Source organism: Homarus americanus, unplaced genomic scaffold, assembly GCF_018991925.1.
Source record: "Homarus americanus isolate GMGI-L3 unplaced genomic scaffold, GMGI_Hamer_2.0 scaffold45698, whole genome shotgun sequence".
Taxonomy (NCBI): Eukaryota; Metazoa; Arthropoda; class Malacostraca; order Decapoda; family Nephropidae; genus Homarus; species Homarus americanus.
The window spans coordinates 4,512,156-4,529,576 of record NW_024735554.1 but is presented as its reverse complement, the minus strand read 5'-3'; the positions used below and the strand labels follow the sequence as shown (position 1 = coordinate 4,529,576).

General features: G+C 43.5%; 2 protein-coding genes and 1 long non-coding RNA gene across 3 annotated transcripts; 1 reads left to right on the top strand and 2 right to left on the bottom strand.

Moving 5' to 3' along the window:
• Positions 1-1,624: 1,624 nt before the first annotated feature.
• LOC121871424 lies at positions 1,625-4,960 on the bottom strand. The gene is made up of 5 exons (XM_042373705.1): positions 4,856-4,960; positions 4,530-4,615; positions 4,233-4,400; positions 3,475-3,581; positions 1,625-3,348 (listed from the first exon to the last, which is right to left on the bottom strand). The coding sequence occupies exons 2-5, from the start codon at positions 4,612-4,614 to the stop codon at positions 3,049-3,051; spliced, it is 660 nt and encodes a 219-aa protein (XP_042229639.1). The 5' UTR covers position 4,615; positions 4,856-4,960; the 3' UTR covers positions 1,625-3,048.
• A 2,919-nt stretch (positions 4,961-7,879) lies between these two features.
• On the bottom strand, positions 7,880-9,707 carry LOC121871287. The gene is made up of 4 exons (XM_042373505.1): positions 9,549-9,707; positions 9,272-9,439; positions 9,044-9,150; positions 7,880-8,540 (listed from the first exon to the last, which is right to left on the bottom strand). The coding sequence occupies exons 1-4, from the start codon at positions 9,637-9,639 to the stop codon at positions 8,238-8,240; spliced, it is 669 nt and encodes a 222-aa protein (XP_042229439.1). The 5' UTR covers positions 9,640-9,707; the 3' UTR covers positions 7,880-8,237.
• Positions 9,708-12,007: 2,300 nt separating this feature from the next.
• Positions 12,008-14,702, top strand: LOC121871286. Its single transcript, XR_006089859.1, has 6 exons — positions 12,008-12,072; positions 12,218-12,332; positions 12,632-12,797; positions 13,469-13,575; positions 13,719-13,853; positions 14,539-14,702. It is a non-coding gene; the product is annotated as an uncharacterized LOC121871286 (long non-coding RNA).
• Positions 14,703-17,421: the final 2,719 nt, after the last annotated feature.

The window sequence follows — 17,421 nt, the reverse complement described above, 5'->3', positions numbered from 1 at the left end:
GAGTATTCTTGAACGGAATCTTTGATATGGTAAACTCTCCTGCAAGTTATTTCCTACTCGCTCGCCCCCTCCAGACACCGTTCTCAAGACAAAGACAAAATTTAAATGTACAGCGCCCTGTCTTTGGAAGCATAAGCTGCGTCATCACTCATCAGTGGAATACACACAATCATGGTGGTTCAAAAAAATTCTATTGAAAACATAAATTATAAAAAAAAAGAAACAGTGAATAATGGCACAAACCAATATCTTCTGAGTGAACTGTATTATGATAACATTATAAGTTCACTATATCCAAGCAAAAAAAATATCTTAAAATAAGCTAATTTAATGTAAGTATTTCTATCTTGTTTATGCAGTATTGAAGCTTCATAATACAATAAGCTACAGCAACGTGCAGTTACAACTTTGATAGGTAGTTCTTACAGCCAGTCATTGTAGGAAGAATTTGTTTTTATCTTTTTTATTTAGATAAAAAAATCTTAAGGAAATTCGATCACTAAGATTAGACACTCCAGCTTATTTCACCTTAAGATTAACCACCCTAACGCTAATGTAACACTCAAATCCAGAAAAGTGTTTTACATCTTGCTTTAAAGCAGCGATGGCAAAAACCACTGGTTTAACATTTTTTTTTATTTTTTAATGCTATTATAATGGTTACCCCTCGCAGTATGCTTGTTGAATTGAATATGTTTTAGGTATCTCTAGACATTTATATAACTTTTTAATATGCTATTAATAATAAACATTACAATCAGAATGATTTAGAAATCGCTTAGACGCTTTTCAACCTAAAAAAAATAAATGTGAAAAAGGCCAAACTTGAAAAACAAAAGCTTTGATCAGTGATCCAGACACATCCTTCATGCTTAAAGGCAAAAACTAAGTTTAAATTCATCTTAATGCATGGAAATCTTTTCTACTTTTACAATTGAAAGTTTTGAAGAATTCATTAACATTAAGCAAAGTGAGAGAGACAGGCAGTGGCACCTTGGCTCCCCTGGACCCGTATATGTGGTCTGAACACATTAGAATCAGAGGCTCAGAGCCCAACCATAAACAGAAGCAGTCACCAGTGGTAACTTGGCTCCCTTATAATCAGGATGTGAGATGTGCGCAGCCCTGTAAGACAGCTTATTATCACCATGGGGACATAACACATCCCTGTCTAACACCCACAGTTATTTCAAATGTTTCACTACTCATTTACTCCTACTGTTGTCAGTGAATGCTTTTACTGCATTTAATAGCCTTCCTCCCACTTGTTATACCTCCCACAATGCTTTCCTGATCACCCTATCATATGCCTTTTCCAAATCTACTATAAATTATCAAAACCATCTGTAAGTAATAAATACCACCAAAACTTATTAAAACCAAGAACAAGGCATAGATTAAAAAACAAACAGGCTCTTTGTTTGGCTAATCGACCTACCCTATGGTTTGTGTGTCGAGCTAGTGGTGGTCGGGAGATGTTTTGACCACCAGACTTTAAGCTTTGTTGACCCTTTGACGTCATGATGTCAAGTGATTGTCATTAATGAATAAGTTTTATTCTTGCCAACATTCTCTTTATTTCTCTTCACCTCCTTTATAGTATGAAAGAAATACACACAAAAGCTATGCACCATCAAGATTTATTACAACAATTGTTTCACAGGATGTCACCAATGTCTTTATCTTCCAGCAAAAAGTACAAATAAGATGTGTGTTCATTATCCCAGCTCACTGATGTATACACTCACTCGCTAAACAAACAGTAAATACAATCATGTTTAAACAAACCAATTGTTATTCTTTTGTTCGTGTTTTAGATGTTACCACCTCTTAACATTATTCACACGTTTAATAATACAGTATTCAGTAATCTGACTCAACATGTTACAGTGCGTTATGTCAGTGAGTAAACAATCATCTGAGAATAACAAATATAGATCACAGGTAGGTGGAAATAACTGAATAACCCAGATACACCATGACTCAGATATTCACTCTGTAGGTTATCAAAACGTAACCGTCTAATGTTATAACAATAAATAAGGTGGGTGACCAAGGAGCTGCGTTAATGAACAGAGCGTAGCAGGTTTATAGAGAGAAGCTGGTGGTATGAGTGTAGGCTAGGGAAGCTTGAGGAAATTTTCAGCGGTTGGCAATGGTTTACTGAGCTGACGACCACAGCTAAAGTGCGCGAAGATTCATTCTATTTTTTTTTACTCCTCAACTGTGCCAATCAACACCATAGATTTATTGTATTATATCACTGATAGTTTGTGATGAAGAAAACACAATACTATAGTTAGATATGCAAGGAACGCTTCATAATTTACAGACATACGAGGAAATACACAATTACCTCTCGTCCACCAAATTCTGGAGACTATTGACAATGAACGGGTTTAAAAACTAATTCCTATATATACTTGATTTTTTTATTAATATATATGCACAGTATTACGATTTTCTCTGTTTTCCATCTATTTTTTTTATCCTGCTGTGTTTGAATGATTAATTATGACTACGAAGCAATGTTCTGTATTGATGATGCGATATTTCAAGAACTTAAGAAGCCGAATTGATACTGTTTATATATAATTTCCAATACTTATTGATTTTAGTGTTGAACTGATCTCACGGTTTTTTAACAGGGCGCAAATTATTACAAACTGGAAGGAATGGTGGAGATTGTAGGGTATAAGCTTGGAGGGAGGAAGTGGAAAGAAAGAGAGGTAGAAGTACAAGCCGAGAGAAAAAAAATGTTGTAAGCAAGGAGACAGAGGCTAAGAGGTGACGATTCTACAACAAAAATGGGGTTCTGAGTAAATGAGAATGTTACAAGTACAGAGGAGAAAACTATAAGTCAGTTAGGAGGATATAAAAGGAGGTGGGTGGGGGGGGGGCTACAAGCAGGTAACGCCTATAAACATAGGTGTTATGAGTGAGGCAGGCAAAATGGGGCTAGCAAGAGGTAGTGAGTGACTAAGGGCTATTAGTGACTAGCAAGGGGTTATGAGTAAGTAAGGAGGCACTACCAACAACAAATACAAGTTAAGGAGCTCCAAAGTACCCCATAGAGAGCATGTTGGTCCTTGTTGGTGAGACAGGCGAAAATCCTGAGGGGGTCTTGGCAGCACCGAATGAGGCCCCCATGGCCATGAACGGAGACACAGGAACGCTGTTCATGCAGGCCGTCTCCAAGCAGGTTATTAAGTCAGTAAGTCTGTAGTCTACTGGTTCAGGGCAGAATGGAATAACAGCGGCCACAGCAGCAACCATAGTAGGAGTCACCAGGGCCGAAGTCACTCTAGCGGCAACGGCGGTCCGGTTCAGGGTTAGGTCAGGATTAGCCTGTAGATGGATAAGGGTCTTGATTATGTTGTACGATGGCTTGATGCAGGGTTAAGGTGATTAAGTATGGCGATTAAACTGTTAGATCAGTAAAGATCATGATGTGAGGGGTGGGGGTTAACTCACTAAGCCGGTAGCATTGAAGACACAGCGACGGATGGCGATGGAGGCAGAGGGGTCAGAGGTCACGTGGTCAACCAGGGTTTCAGGGTTACCTTGTGCGAAGGCCATACCTGGGGAGCAGAGTGATGGAGATGTGTGAGGAACATAATAAAGGTGTGACGCTTGGAGATAGATACCTTGGGACGTCACAACTTACGATGGGATGGGAAATTTTTGGACCGTCAAAGAGCCGGAAATTTTGACTGAATATGAGAATGACTTTGATGCTTCCTAAAATATTTGAAATGTGAATAAATAGTTTGAATGTCCAACAAATATATAGACTTTTAGAAAGATATAAACACAGGTACAGATTTGGACATTCTGAAAGACTTGGAGCGTTTTGGGAATGTCTGAAACTCTCAAGCATGCAGTGGTGCATTTGGAAAGAAACTTCAATAAATTTGAAACTATTGGTAAAGTTATGAGTTCTTACGTGAGATTTAAGAGAGGGTTCAAAACTTATGGGAATATTGAGATAATTTAGAAGAAAACAGATCCTCCCTAAAACATTATATTTCCCTGAATGGTTTACCGCCTTGGAAAAGTTTTGCTTATGTTTGACAGTTCTGAAACATTTGAGAGTTAAAAACATTATACCTGCCTTGAACTCTTTATGTTATATTATAAGCCCAAGAATTACTGATCGATGCTTAGAAGTGGGTACTGAGGGACGCCCAAGAAAAGGGTAGAGTGATGCCCGAGGAGAACAAGGTACTGACCAATTCCCATGAAGAATAAGGGATCAGGGACGACGCCGGTGGTGTTGGCGCAGGTGAGGACGCTGTTAACGGGACCTGCAGGACCTATCAGAGCCTTGCTGATGGGCACACACTTACTCTTCTTCAGCTGGCACACTGCAGGGGGGTCACCGGGGCTACACAGGGACGCTAGGGATTACATAATACATGAACAGAAATATAAAACACATGAACACTGAGACACATCACATATGAACACTGAGACACACACTGTCCATAAGGGGGGTAGGAGGTGAGGTTAGGCTAGGAGGTACTTACACCGCACCGCCCATGGGGAGGCGCCAGAGGGCATAGGGCTGACCATCCCTACCAGCGCCAGGACCAACAACACTACTCGCTCCATCCTGCAACACAAGGTGATAATATAAGCTATCTTGCAACACTACCATTAACTGCAACACAATATAAACAAGGAGGGTAATTCAGTAGGTACGAACCATCTTGATGAAATAATTAAAGCCATTTGGTATCGTCACAAGGTTAATATAGACGTCTAATTAGATATGACGTTTTGTGAGTAATATATAAACACTAATTACTGAAACTAGGGAATCAACGAGAGAATACACAGGGACCCAACTCACCTTCTCTGAGAACCTATGAGTAACTAGAGAAGCTGAACTAGTGGGAAAGTTTATATACCAGCCGTCAGTCAGGCGGCCATGATGCGCCAAGCGATTGTCCTTTGTTTGATGACGCGGCCGACCTCAACACCCAGCGGAACAATAATCTGACGAAGGTGTTGAACGTCACGAAGCAGGCGTCCCGTCACCTGCTGCAGAAGGTTAGGTAAGATGGTGAGTAGATGTCTGTAGGACTAAAGTGATATAAAAATGTATAACTAAGTGTTCTTAAATAATATACATAGATTTTATACATATACTGTATATACCTGTACAAGTTGGCATACTAAGTTACACATACAGACATACATACACAGGAACCACAAACACACTCACTAGTGGACAACACATACATACACATACACACGTAAATTCATACATACACATCACACACAAAATTTAGTTACACTCACCTACATAATACACAAACATACACGTATGCAGACACACACAAACAAATCACACACACATACACACACACAATGTAGTGACACACATACATACACAAAACACACCTTCCATCTATCTTTCTTTTCTCTCTCTCTCTCTCTCTCTCAATCATCCTATTCATCTTTTTACTACAATCTCAGTTTCTTTATCAATGTCTCTACCTTACCTCATTCTAATCCCAATTTACTATTCATTGTTCACTCTCGCTTCTCTCTATTCCTTTCTTTATCTTCTTTCATCTCTGCCTCAATACCAGACATGATAGGTTAAGTTAACTGAGAGATGAGGTAATCTTATTGACACCTGGATACAACACAGGTATACACTCACCCCCAAAATTTATCTTCACGGGTTTAAAATACAATATGATACAAAATTAAGATCAGGAAGATATATTAATTAAGAGAACCGAGCAAAGTTAATAACGTCTCCAGTGTGTCTCCTAGGGCGTGTTAGACAGTCATCCACACTCTGACGGCAAAGGTTCGGTGTCATGGCTGGACCTTACGAGCTCCCTGATATAGGTTTCTTGAGTTAGTAGAATCAATAGGTTCTGGAGAATAAGGAGACCTATACTTATACTTACACTTATACCCCGTCACTGGTCTCTTCTATGAGTGGGAGGTGATCTTGCTAAAGCCACTGTGTATTGGATTGATTCTGTAATGACGGGGAGAGATGGTATATTTAAGAGATGGTATTGTGATATTTCTTCTGGTTCATCGTGAGTGCATGGTCCTCCTCATTCTTGATCCACAGTGCACGCCCATCCTCATTCTTGATCCACAGTGCACGCCCATCCTCATTCTTGATCCAGAGTGCACGCCCATCCTCATTCTTGATCCAGAGTGCACGCCCATCCTCATTCTTGATCCACAGTGCACGCCCATCCTCATTCTTGATCAACAGTGCACGCCCATCCTCATTCTTGATCCACAGTGCACGCCCATCCTCATTCTTGATCCACAGTGCACGCCCATCCTCATTCTTGATCCAGAGTGCACGCCCATCTTCATTCTGATCCAGATGCCCATCCTCATTTGATCCAGAGCACGCCCATCCTCATTCTTGATCCAGAGCACGCCCATCCTCATTTGATCCAGAGTGCATGCCCATCCTCATTCTTGATCCACAGTGCACGCCCATCCTCATTCTTGATCCAGAGTGCACGCCCATCCTCATAATTTTGATCCACAGTGCACGCCCATCCTCATTCTTGATCCAGAGTGCACGCCCATCCTCCTGAAACCACAGTGAACGCCCATCCTCATTCTTGATCCACAGTGCACGCCCATCCTCATTCTTGATCCACAGTGCACGCCCATCCTCCTCAAACCACAGTGCACGCCCATCCTCCTCAAACCACAATGGTATCCTTAACTGCCACAAGACCTCACACCACAGCCTGAATCATTTCGGCTCTCCACTACGCCATTAACACCTTCAGTACGGGCACGCCACCTTCAGTACGGGCACGCCACCTTCAGTACGGGCACGCCACCTTCAGTAGGCACGCCACCTTCAGTACCACCTTCAGTACGGGCACGCCATCTTCAGTACGGGCACGCCACCTTCAGGAGCACGCCACCTTCAGTACGAGCACGCCACCTTCAGTACGGGCACGCCACCTTCAGTAGAGTATTTAGGTAACGTCTATTTTATTCAACACAGAAGCGACAGCATATTGAAGGAGCTAAGGTTAGGTTAGGTTAGGTTAGGATAGCTTTAGGGTACCTAATCATCAGGTGAAATAAGCTGGGGTACCTAATCAGCATGTGAAATAAGCTGGGGTGCCTAATCATCAGGTGAAATAAGCTGAGGTGCCTAATCATCAGGTGAAATAAGCTGGGGTACCTAATAACCAGGTGAAATAAGCTGGGGTGCCTAATCATCAGGTGAAATAAGCTGGGGTACCTAATAACCAGGTGAAATAAGCTGGGGTACCTAATAACCAGGTAAAATAAGCTGGGGTACCTAATAACCAGGTGAAATAAGCTGGGGTGCCTAATCAGGTGAAATAAGCTGGGGTGCCTAATCATCAGGTGAAATAAGCTGGGGTACCTAATAACCAGGTGAAATAAGCTGGTGTACCTAATCATCAGGTGAAATAAGCTGGGGTGCCAAATAATCACCTAATATACAATAAATTATCACTGATTTAATTAAGATGGCCTCCAAAATTACACTCACACTGGGAATAAATAACTTTGTCTCTCCTTGAAAGTTAAAACTGGGAATAAATGTAAAAAAATAACAATAATTTTCCTAATATTCATTTTTTGTATTCAAGTCATTCAGTACACGAGGTTGAACACTTGCCAACACGGCGTGACAGTGGCGAGTGATGTAAGGTAACACAACACATAAATGGTTTATCTTCATCAAATGGTTAAAATTGGACTATTACTATCACTGTTGTATTAGTATTGGGGCTACTACTACTATTAATCCTACTACTACTACTGTAACTGCTTCTTTTAACGACTATTACTAATAATAATAATAATAACTACAATAATAATAATAACAAAAACCACAACAATAATAAAAATAATAAAAAATAATAATAAAAAAAATAACAACATAATAATAACAACTTTATTACAAAATAACTGGATATAAAGGAATTAGTGGCATCTTTAACAACACTCACAAACAATATTTTACGTAAACACAATTGTCGTCCGTGTTTACAGACAGACAGACAGACATAAGAGAGGATGGTGTCGCCTGAGGAAAAGTTGATAGCGGTGTCACCCACGTCAGAGGAAATGGGACATCTTGGCGCCCGATTCTATTTCACCACAGAAAACGTAATGCAGCTTTATGGAGTATGTCTTAGCCGAGGGTGTGACGGAGCCGAGGGTGTGACGCCTGGGCCATAGGGAGGATCTTAAGGGCTCAAGAAGGGCAGGAGGACGGGCGCCTTGAAGAGTGACTTATGGGCAGGGGCAGGATCCTTCGTCGGGGAAGAGGAGAGGACGCCCTTGGCTCGACTCACTAAGGGGGACTTGTCGGCGTTGGTAATACACGCTGCCTTCACACACGACAAGAAGTTCTCCACGCTGAACGCCACAGGTTCAGGGCAAGTCTGTACGCTGGAGGCCACGGCGTCTCCAAGCTCCGGGGAGGCCAGGAGACCGCGTGCACTTGTGGCCACGGCGCTGCGGTTGAGGGTCAGTGTCTCCGGGTCCAGCTGCCGAGGTCAAGACAGGTCAAAGGTTAAGAAGTCTGGCTTTTAACGTTGATATTTGAGCTTTTTTGTAGCACTAAACAAGATAGGTTGTTAGCGTTGAAAGTCCAGGCTGCTGAAGGTGAAAGTTAAGACATTTAGCGTTGGCAATAAAGCTTTTAGCATTGAAATTCTGGTTATCAGCGTTGGATTTCATGCTATTAGAGTTGAAAACTCACCCAGTTAACGTTCAAACATCGAGATAATAGCGTTGAAGATTCAGATTGCTAGTTATGAAAGACTAGACAGTCGGCATTAAAAAAGGCTATTGGCGTTGAAAGAAGTCAGGGAAGTTAGATTGAAGAGGTCAAGGAATCAGCGTTGAATGAATCAGAGCAACAGCGTTGAAGCAATAATAAAAACAACGTTCAAAATATAAGCTTGTCAACGTTGAAAGGTCATGCTGTTATCGTTGAAAGATCAGGCTGCTGGCGTTGAAAGAATGAAGAGAGAGGCGTGTAACTTACTAATCCGGTGGCGTTGAGGACACAGCGGCGGAGGGCGGTAGAGTCTGTGGGGTCAGAGGTGACGTGGTCAGCCAGCGACTCAGGTTGACCATGTACGAACGCCATTCCTGAAGAGGGTGAGGGAGGGTGAATGGGGTAGTTGGTGCTCTCTCTCTCTCTCTCTCTCTCTCCACCATCGTCATTAGACTGTCCTCACTCACACACACACACACACACCTGTACACATACCTATAGACATGAAGAAGCGTGGAGGGAGTGTGAGGCTGGTAGCGTTGGCACAGGTGGTGATGGCATGAAGTACTCCACCTGGCGGGGACAACAGCTGGTTCAGACCCCCACACTCGACCTTCCTCATCTGGCACAGGGTCAAGGAGTCCGTCGTCGGGCACAAGGACGCTGCAAGAGGTCAGGGAAGGTCAAAAAATGGCTTGGTAAAGAGGTCATGTTCTGTGAGGTGAGATGGGGAAGGTTAATGAGATGAGGAAGGTGAGGAAGGTATACTCACTGTCCATCCAGGGTGAGGCAGGTGGGCCGGGAGGGGTGAGGGAGGACGCACCCCCCCCCACCACCACCATCGCTAACACCAATACCTGCATCTTACACCACCACCTGTAAAACAAACGCTGTATTTAACCCCTTCTGGCACCATAAAAACATTATTTACATAAAATTTACACAATATATAACAGAGACTATAGAGAGTTTCACCTGGAGCTTGCAATCATCAAGTAAAATAAACCCCAAGACTCGTTCTATATACAGTACCTCAAAGCTGGACGGGGAGTGGCCTATATCAAGCTAACCAATGAGAAACTGCCATGTCAAGATGTACACATTCTGTTATTGGTAGAAGTTTCTGTGACCACGCCCCTCTCGACATAAATATAAACCAATCATATGTAAAGCCTTCCTTTGTGTGTCTTGCCTTAGTGACTGGCGCGTGTTGACAGGGGTTACACGGCACCTTATCGGATCAAAAAACGTGACCACCACAATATGTCATAAAGGAACAGTAGATTCCTCAGAAGGTTTACAGATGAAAGAAATTAAGAGGAAAAAAAGAAAAATTAGTAATAGTGTCTTTTGTAAGGTAATTCCTATTGAATACTGAACTCTCGGCGTGAAAATGATCTATTCACTATACGTAATATTACCTCAATAACTGAAATAACTCTATTGACTTAAACAACTAGGATTAAATATTAACTCTACTGAATATTCAACAAGGGAGTTTATTAAGTTCAATTATACTGTAGAGTTAATAAAGGGATGAGGTAAACCTAACATGACATATTTCCTAACACACACACACACACACACACACACACACACACACTTTTTTTGCATTCACCAATATTATGCCTAAATAAAACTCTAATACTCAGAAATAAAAATTGATGAGTTCTGAATTTTGCACTACAGTTCATTTTACCACCAAGCGAGATGCACTCAACTATGGTGAAAACACTAGAGTGAACGATGCCTAGGTGCAGATTATTCTAGAGTGTGTTTCACCCTCAGGCACCGTGCACTCTAGAGCTCAGCCAACCTAGAGTGCTTGACGTCTGCTACACCGGGTCTAGTCAGCGAACCGTAGTGTAACCGCCGCTGCAGGTTAGTGTGTATATACCTACGGGATTTTAGTATCATAGTTCATTAAAGACTAGCGTACATCAAACAACCTCATTATATTATATTTTAGAGGGGAGGGGGGGTTGTGGAGGGTGTGGAGGGGGGAGGTGGAGGGGGAGGGGGGGTGGAGGGGAAGGGGGTGTGGAGGGGGGAAGGGTGTGGAGGTGGAGGGGTGTGGAAGGTTAGCGTTTTCCAGGACTGCTTGGTGATGTCTGTGTGGACTGAAGAGTGTGTGGAGTGGAGAATGTGTGGAGTGAAGAACGTGTGGAGTGAAGAACGTGTGGAGTGAAGAACGTGTGGAGTGGAGTGAAGAACGTGTGGAGTGAAGAACGAGTGGAGTGAAGAACGTGTGGAGTGAAGAACGTGTGGAGTGAACTTCTTTTAGTCACGGAACTAAACTCTCGATGGAACAAAATCAATCGGTAAGGAAAGACGACCATAGAGCCGACTATAACAACTAAACAAGGACATGAAACAACTAAACAAGGATAAAGTCAGGTCAGATGATCCAGGTAGTCTACGACCCTCTCTAACCTGACTTGTAAACGAACGAGTCACCAAGCACAAGTTAGTCTCCTGATGCGCGGGGACACAAATGACTGTGAACCTGACGAGTGATCTCCCGGCACGTCTACCACCTATCTGAACACTCACTAAAACCCAGAGGTGGAGCTTAAGAGTCTCACGAGGCATAAATGCGTCTTAACAACAAAAAATCTGAACAGTATTGACGACAGCTCACACACACAGAGGATAATGCAAATAATGGTGAAGTCTTCTGATATTTTCTACCTATATTTATTTAGTTTTTTCGTTAATTCATATCTGGAGTGTTTTAATTAGTCACTCTACTGAATGTTGTTGATATTAAGAGTATTTTGTGGTATTGTAAGTTAGGGTGTGTCAGTTGAGGCTGTATTGTATATTTGTCTAACTACTGCCAGACAATATCCCAGTATAATGGTCGTTATGGAGAAAATATAAATTAATTTGGCCAACATACTTAACCCTTTAAGGATGATGGTTTAACCCTTTGAAGACAATGGTTTAATATTTTGACGACGATGGTTTAACCCTTTAAGGATGATTATTTAACCCTTTGATGACGATGATTTAACCCTTCAGGACTTAAAGGGTTAACTTAGGTTGGGTCAAGGGGTAATATATAGCTGAAAGAACCTGAACAAAAATTATGTATAAGATATTTAATTTATCTTTGAGGGAGAGAGGAGAGAGAGTGGGGGGGCGGAGAGTAAGGGGGGGAAGGCGGGGTGTTGACGTCACAGGCAGTCACGAGTGATATAAAACAGTGGAGGTTCTTACACGGGGTCATTTGTCTGTGTACTGTGTTACCTGACGGACGCACCTCTGGGCCCTCGCTACAAGTTATATTCTGGGTAACTATATTAACCTTTTGTTTCGTGTTCCTGTATAGTGATGACAGACAGATTAATACTGAAGTGAAAAGCCCCAATTCCTCAAGGACAGTATTCTATTTAACCTACAAGAGTCAAAGGATAATGTGTTTTGGTTTACACACAGATGACCTTCACGTCCCAGGGAAGGGCGACCATGCCTGGGAGGTCAACTTGGGTCATGTTGTGGATGATGATGATGGAGACTTGCTTTCAAGGCTCTACTGCTTTCGTCTTAACAGGTAAATTCTTTCTTTCTTTAGCTCTCTCTTTTTCTCTCTCTCTTTCTTTCATCCTTAGTTTTTTTCGTATTTATTTTCCTCGCTCTCTCGTTTTTAACATTCGCTTTCTCTATTTTCACATTCTCTCTCTCTTTCTCGTTTTGTTGTTGATGAATAACCTTTTAAATGGTCCAGTTGGGTAATTGAGTTATGGGCAGGATATATTAACCACATTAAAGTCAAATTTTACACCAGTGAACGGATCCAATATGGCCGGCCACAGGTTCCTATAATCACTGTCATCACATAAATCAACACAGGTACTGACCCGGCGTGTGGTAACCTGGGCCCTGGATCATGTCAGTTCAGGGCCGCCAAGTGTGGAGTGGTGAAGGAGCTACCAGGGCAAGAGCGGCCCCGTGAAGGATGTGTCTGACTGTGCTACAACACTTGGCATCCCGAAGACCCAGATTGTTCCTGTGATCGGTGAGTGGTTTAGGCTTCGTGAGTGGTTTAGGCTTGGTGAGTGCCCCATGCTTGGTGGGAGTGGTTTAGGCTGGTGGAGTGGCCCATGCTTCGTGAGTGGTTTAGGCTTGGTGAGTGGCCCATGCTTGTGAGTGGTTTAGGGCTGGTGAGGGCCAAGCTTCTGTGAGTGGTTTAGCTTGGTGAGTGGCCCATTGCTTGATGAGTGGTTTAGGTTTGGTGAGTGGCCCATGCTGGTGAGGGTTAGTTTGGTGAGTGGCCCATGCTTGGTGAGGTTTAGGCTTGGTGAGTGGCCCATGCTTGAGTGGTTTAGGCTTGGAGTGGCCCATGCTTGATGAGTGGTTTAGGCTTGGTGAGTGGCCCATGCTTGATGAGTGGTTTAGGCTTGGTGAGTGGCCCATGCTTGGTGAGTGGTTTAGGCTTGGTGAGTGGTTTAGGCTTGGTGAGTGGCCCATGCTTGATGAGTGGTTTAGGCTTGGTGAGTGGCCCATGCTAAGCGAGTGGAATATGCTAGGTGAGTGGCCCAAGCTTGGTTAACGCCCATGTTTAGTGAGTGGCCCATGCTTGGTGAGTTGTTTAGGCTTGGTGAGTGGCCCATGCTTGGTGAGTTGTCAGTGTTACGCAAGTACAGGTTACATTACGTGTGTTGCAAGTTCAGGTTATACGTATTGCAGGCCCGGCTTTCGCGTCTGGTCACCCGGAGACCATCGTGGACCGCATCACAAGCGACCCAGCCACCACTCTTAAGCTCCGTCGCTGTGTCTTGACTGCCGGTGGTCTGGTGAGTGATGTTTACCAGTCAGTGAAGCAACAAACACACACACTTGTACACAGAAACATTAAAATCAATACCTGTATCACGTAAAGGTTAGGTTTGGTTAGGTTAGGTTATATCTGTGTTGACAAGAGCCACTGCCGCCTCAGGTAACAATGAACGGGATGCTGGACCGGGCAGCCATGGTCACTAGGCTGCAGCAGGAGACCTTCTCAACACACCCCCTCGTGATCGACACCATCGCCGCCGCCGTCACCCAGTGCCCTGAACCAGAGAACCTCCAGGTGAGTCCTTGGCCACAGGTGAGTTCTGACACAAGAGTAGTAGTGGTGATGGTAGTAGTGGTGGTGGTGATGTTTGTAGTGGTAGTAGTGGTAGTAGTGGTGGTGGTGATGTTTGTAGTGGTAGTAGTGGTGGTGGTGGTGGTGGTAGTAGTGGTGGTGGGAGGAGGAGAAGGAAAGGACAAAATAAGAGAAGAGAGAGGAAGGAGACAAGGAGAAGGGGGGAAGAGGAGGAAGAGTGTTGCGCCAAATCTGATAAAAACTGGTCGATGATTTTTCTTTTGCAATTAATTGAGACGAGAGCCAAGGATACCTGTGGTGTTTACCTGTAGGGTGTACCTGTAGTATTTACCTGTAGTGTACCTGTTGTGTGTACCTGTAGTGTGTACCTGTAGTGTGTACCTGTAGTGTGTACCTGTAGTATTTACCTGTAGGGTGTACCTGTAGTATTTTAACTCGTAGTGTGTACCTGTTGTGTGTGTACCTGTAGTGTACCTGTAGTGTGTGGTACTTAGTGTGTACCTGTAGTATTTACTCAGTGTGTACCTGTAGTATTTACCTGTAGGGTGTACCTGTACTAAGTGTGTGCTACAGAGTATATTAACGAGAGTGAGTGTGTTAGTACCCACCACATTGTAAACAACCAAATCGTCCTCACTACACACACACGTTCCTCTCCCTCCTTCAGATAGCGAGCTTCCTGACGTGTGTGCGGTCAGCGTGTATACAACAGATGCCTCCTGACGTGGCCAACCTCCCCATCTTCTCCTACAGCGACGACGACGATGATGATGACCACAAGAAGAAGAGAGAAGGGAAAGAAATGCAAGAAGCACTAACAGATGACGAGAGAGAGAGTCGAAGCATCAAAACCAAACATTATTATTATTATTATTTTATTTCATCTGTGTCTAGCAGTTCTAAAATAGTCTTATGAATTATTCGCTCTAGTAAATACCATTATAATTTAAAGTTAGTTATTAATACACACTTATAACACTATTACCCGATAATTATATATCAACTTAACAATATAATTATCTTAAGTGTTAATATAAGAAGCTATAGACTGTAATAATGATATACTGTAATTATCATCTGTAACATCGCTTACAGAACTGAGGCGTGAATTCAATGTCGGAAATAAAGGCTTTAAAAAAAATCTGAAATAATGATGAAGAATGTGAGTTTATAATTGAAGAGTCATTTAATAAATAAACAATAATTCTGGCTGTTTTCCTGAATAAATTTGATTTTCCAAATGTTATGAAAGTATGTGTGGTAGTGGTGGTGGTACGTGGTGGTGGTGGGACGTGGTGGTGGTGGTGGGACGTGGTGGTGGTGGGACGTGGTGGTGGTGGTACGTGGTGGTGGTGGGACGTGGTGGTAGTGGTACGTGGTGGTGGTGGGACGTTGGTAGTGGTACGTGGTGGTGGTGGGACGTGTGGTAGTGGTACGTGGTGGTGGTGGGACGTGGTGGTAGTGGTACGGGTGGTGGTGGGAGGTGGTGGTACGTGGTGGTGGTGGGACGTGGTGGTGAGTGGTACGTGGTGGTGAGTGGTACGTGGTGGTAGTGGTACGTGGTGGTGGTGGGACGTGGTGGTAGTGGTACGTGGTGGTGGTGGGACGTGGTGGTGGTGGTACGTGGTGGTGGTGGGACGTGAGTGGTGGTGGTACGTGGTGGTGGTGGGACGTGGTGGTAGTGGTACGTGGTGGTAGTGGTACGTGGTGGTGGTGGTACGTGGTGGTGGTGGGACGTATTGTGAGTAGTGGTACGTGGTGGTAGTGAGTGCGTGGTGGTGGTGGGACGTGGTTTCTTGACGTTCATGGTAATAATACGTGGTTTGTTTACTTCACCCCCCCCCCCCTCTCTCTCTCTCTTCCCCCCCCCATCTGCTGAGTGAGGTATCCATTGTGGTGAGAACTACTGGCTATGTTATCAGATGGCTAAGAGCAGTATCGAGTGTCTGTGATCTGGAGTCTTTCTCACGATGAGGTTTAGTGAGAGAAGGAGGGAGACAGAGGAAGAGTGGAGAGATAAAGAAAGAAAGACAGATATAAAGAGAAAGAGAGAGAGAGGTGGGTAAAGTTACGAGTGTCAATAACAGTGTAGCCACCTACGGACAACTAACATTCATCTGCCCTTCTGTTTTCTTTCTCTTCTCTTCGTTTCTCTCTTATCATCTCCTTTTCTATCTTACCTCACCCCCCCAACCTCTCTTCTATGTCTCTCTCCCTCTCCTCCCTGTCTCAGTCTCAATTTCCCCACTCCTCTCCCCCCACCCCTCCCCCCCACCCCTCTCCCCACTCACCCCTCCCCCCCACCCCTCTCCCCCACTCACCCCTCTCCCCCCTCCCCTCTCCCCCACTCACCCCAACAATAGTGGTGGCTGTCATGGTAGTGTTAGCTCATAAGACAACTTTCAGCATCAAACGGTTCTCAAGTTATGTTCTGCCAGTGTTGTTGTGCTTCTCTCTCTCTCCTTCCCTCTTCTCTCTCTTTCCTCCTTCCCTTCCTATTCCCCACTCTCTCTCCCTCCCTCTCTTTGTCCCCCCTCCTTCCTCTTCACCCTCTCTCCTCCACCCCCACACCCCCACCTGGCAGTAACCGATAAGTCCCTCCTCACATAATACCCATTTTCTTTGGCTCACTTCACCCCCATTGGCTTCATTTTCCTCTGCCGAATGTTATGAAGCTCCGAGCGATACATTTCACACATCTTAACACCCTGAAGTGGATTTAACGTAATGCATATATATATATATACATCGATACAGTCTCAGTAGAGTATCGAGGCCATTTGGTAGCAGGAGAGAGAGAGAAGAGAGAGACCCGTGCCTCCTGGTGGTCAATGGGGCGTAAATGGCAGTGTTATCCATTCCCCGCCACCCAGCTCTTGGACCAAGTGGCTCCATCACTCGACTCCAACGGCTAGCTAGGGACGCTCCTCACTGGACCCTTCTCAACGGATTAATTCTATACTCGACTAAAAAACAAAACCCACAGTAATTCATCCATAAAAGCGTTAATTACTAGAGGTTATCGTTATGGAGTTTAGTTTTATTTAGTTTATAAGGAAAGATTATATGCCCATAGTGATCAGGAAATATCAACTCGTCAATCTTTCTCATGTATACTTTCAAACAGAGGAATATCTTCACTATATAAGGTGTAATACTCCTCATTTTTAGTCATTATTAAGGTTTATGGTCTGTTATATATTTAAACATGTAAATAAAAAATAGTCACATTCTCCATATAGGAAGTTAATGGTAAATAATTATGTGTCAAGACGCGGACAAAGAAGCTCCTAAATCTGGCTTCTGTCCCGGACGTCTCTGTCAGCCCCGAAATATTTTACGTGGGACACTGAAAAAAAAAACTAATTTATTTTTCTCTATAATTCAGAACGACACAAAAGCTGCCTGGTGACAATAAATATTCCACTTATGATTATTATAACATTAAGCTTCCTCTTACCGTTGGGAGAAGTGATAAAAGTAACACAAACTTTGAAACTATATAACTGACCAACTTATGAACCAAATGTCTGCAGATTCCAAGAGGGGT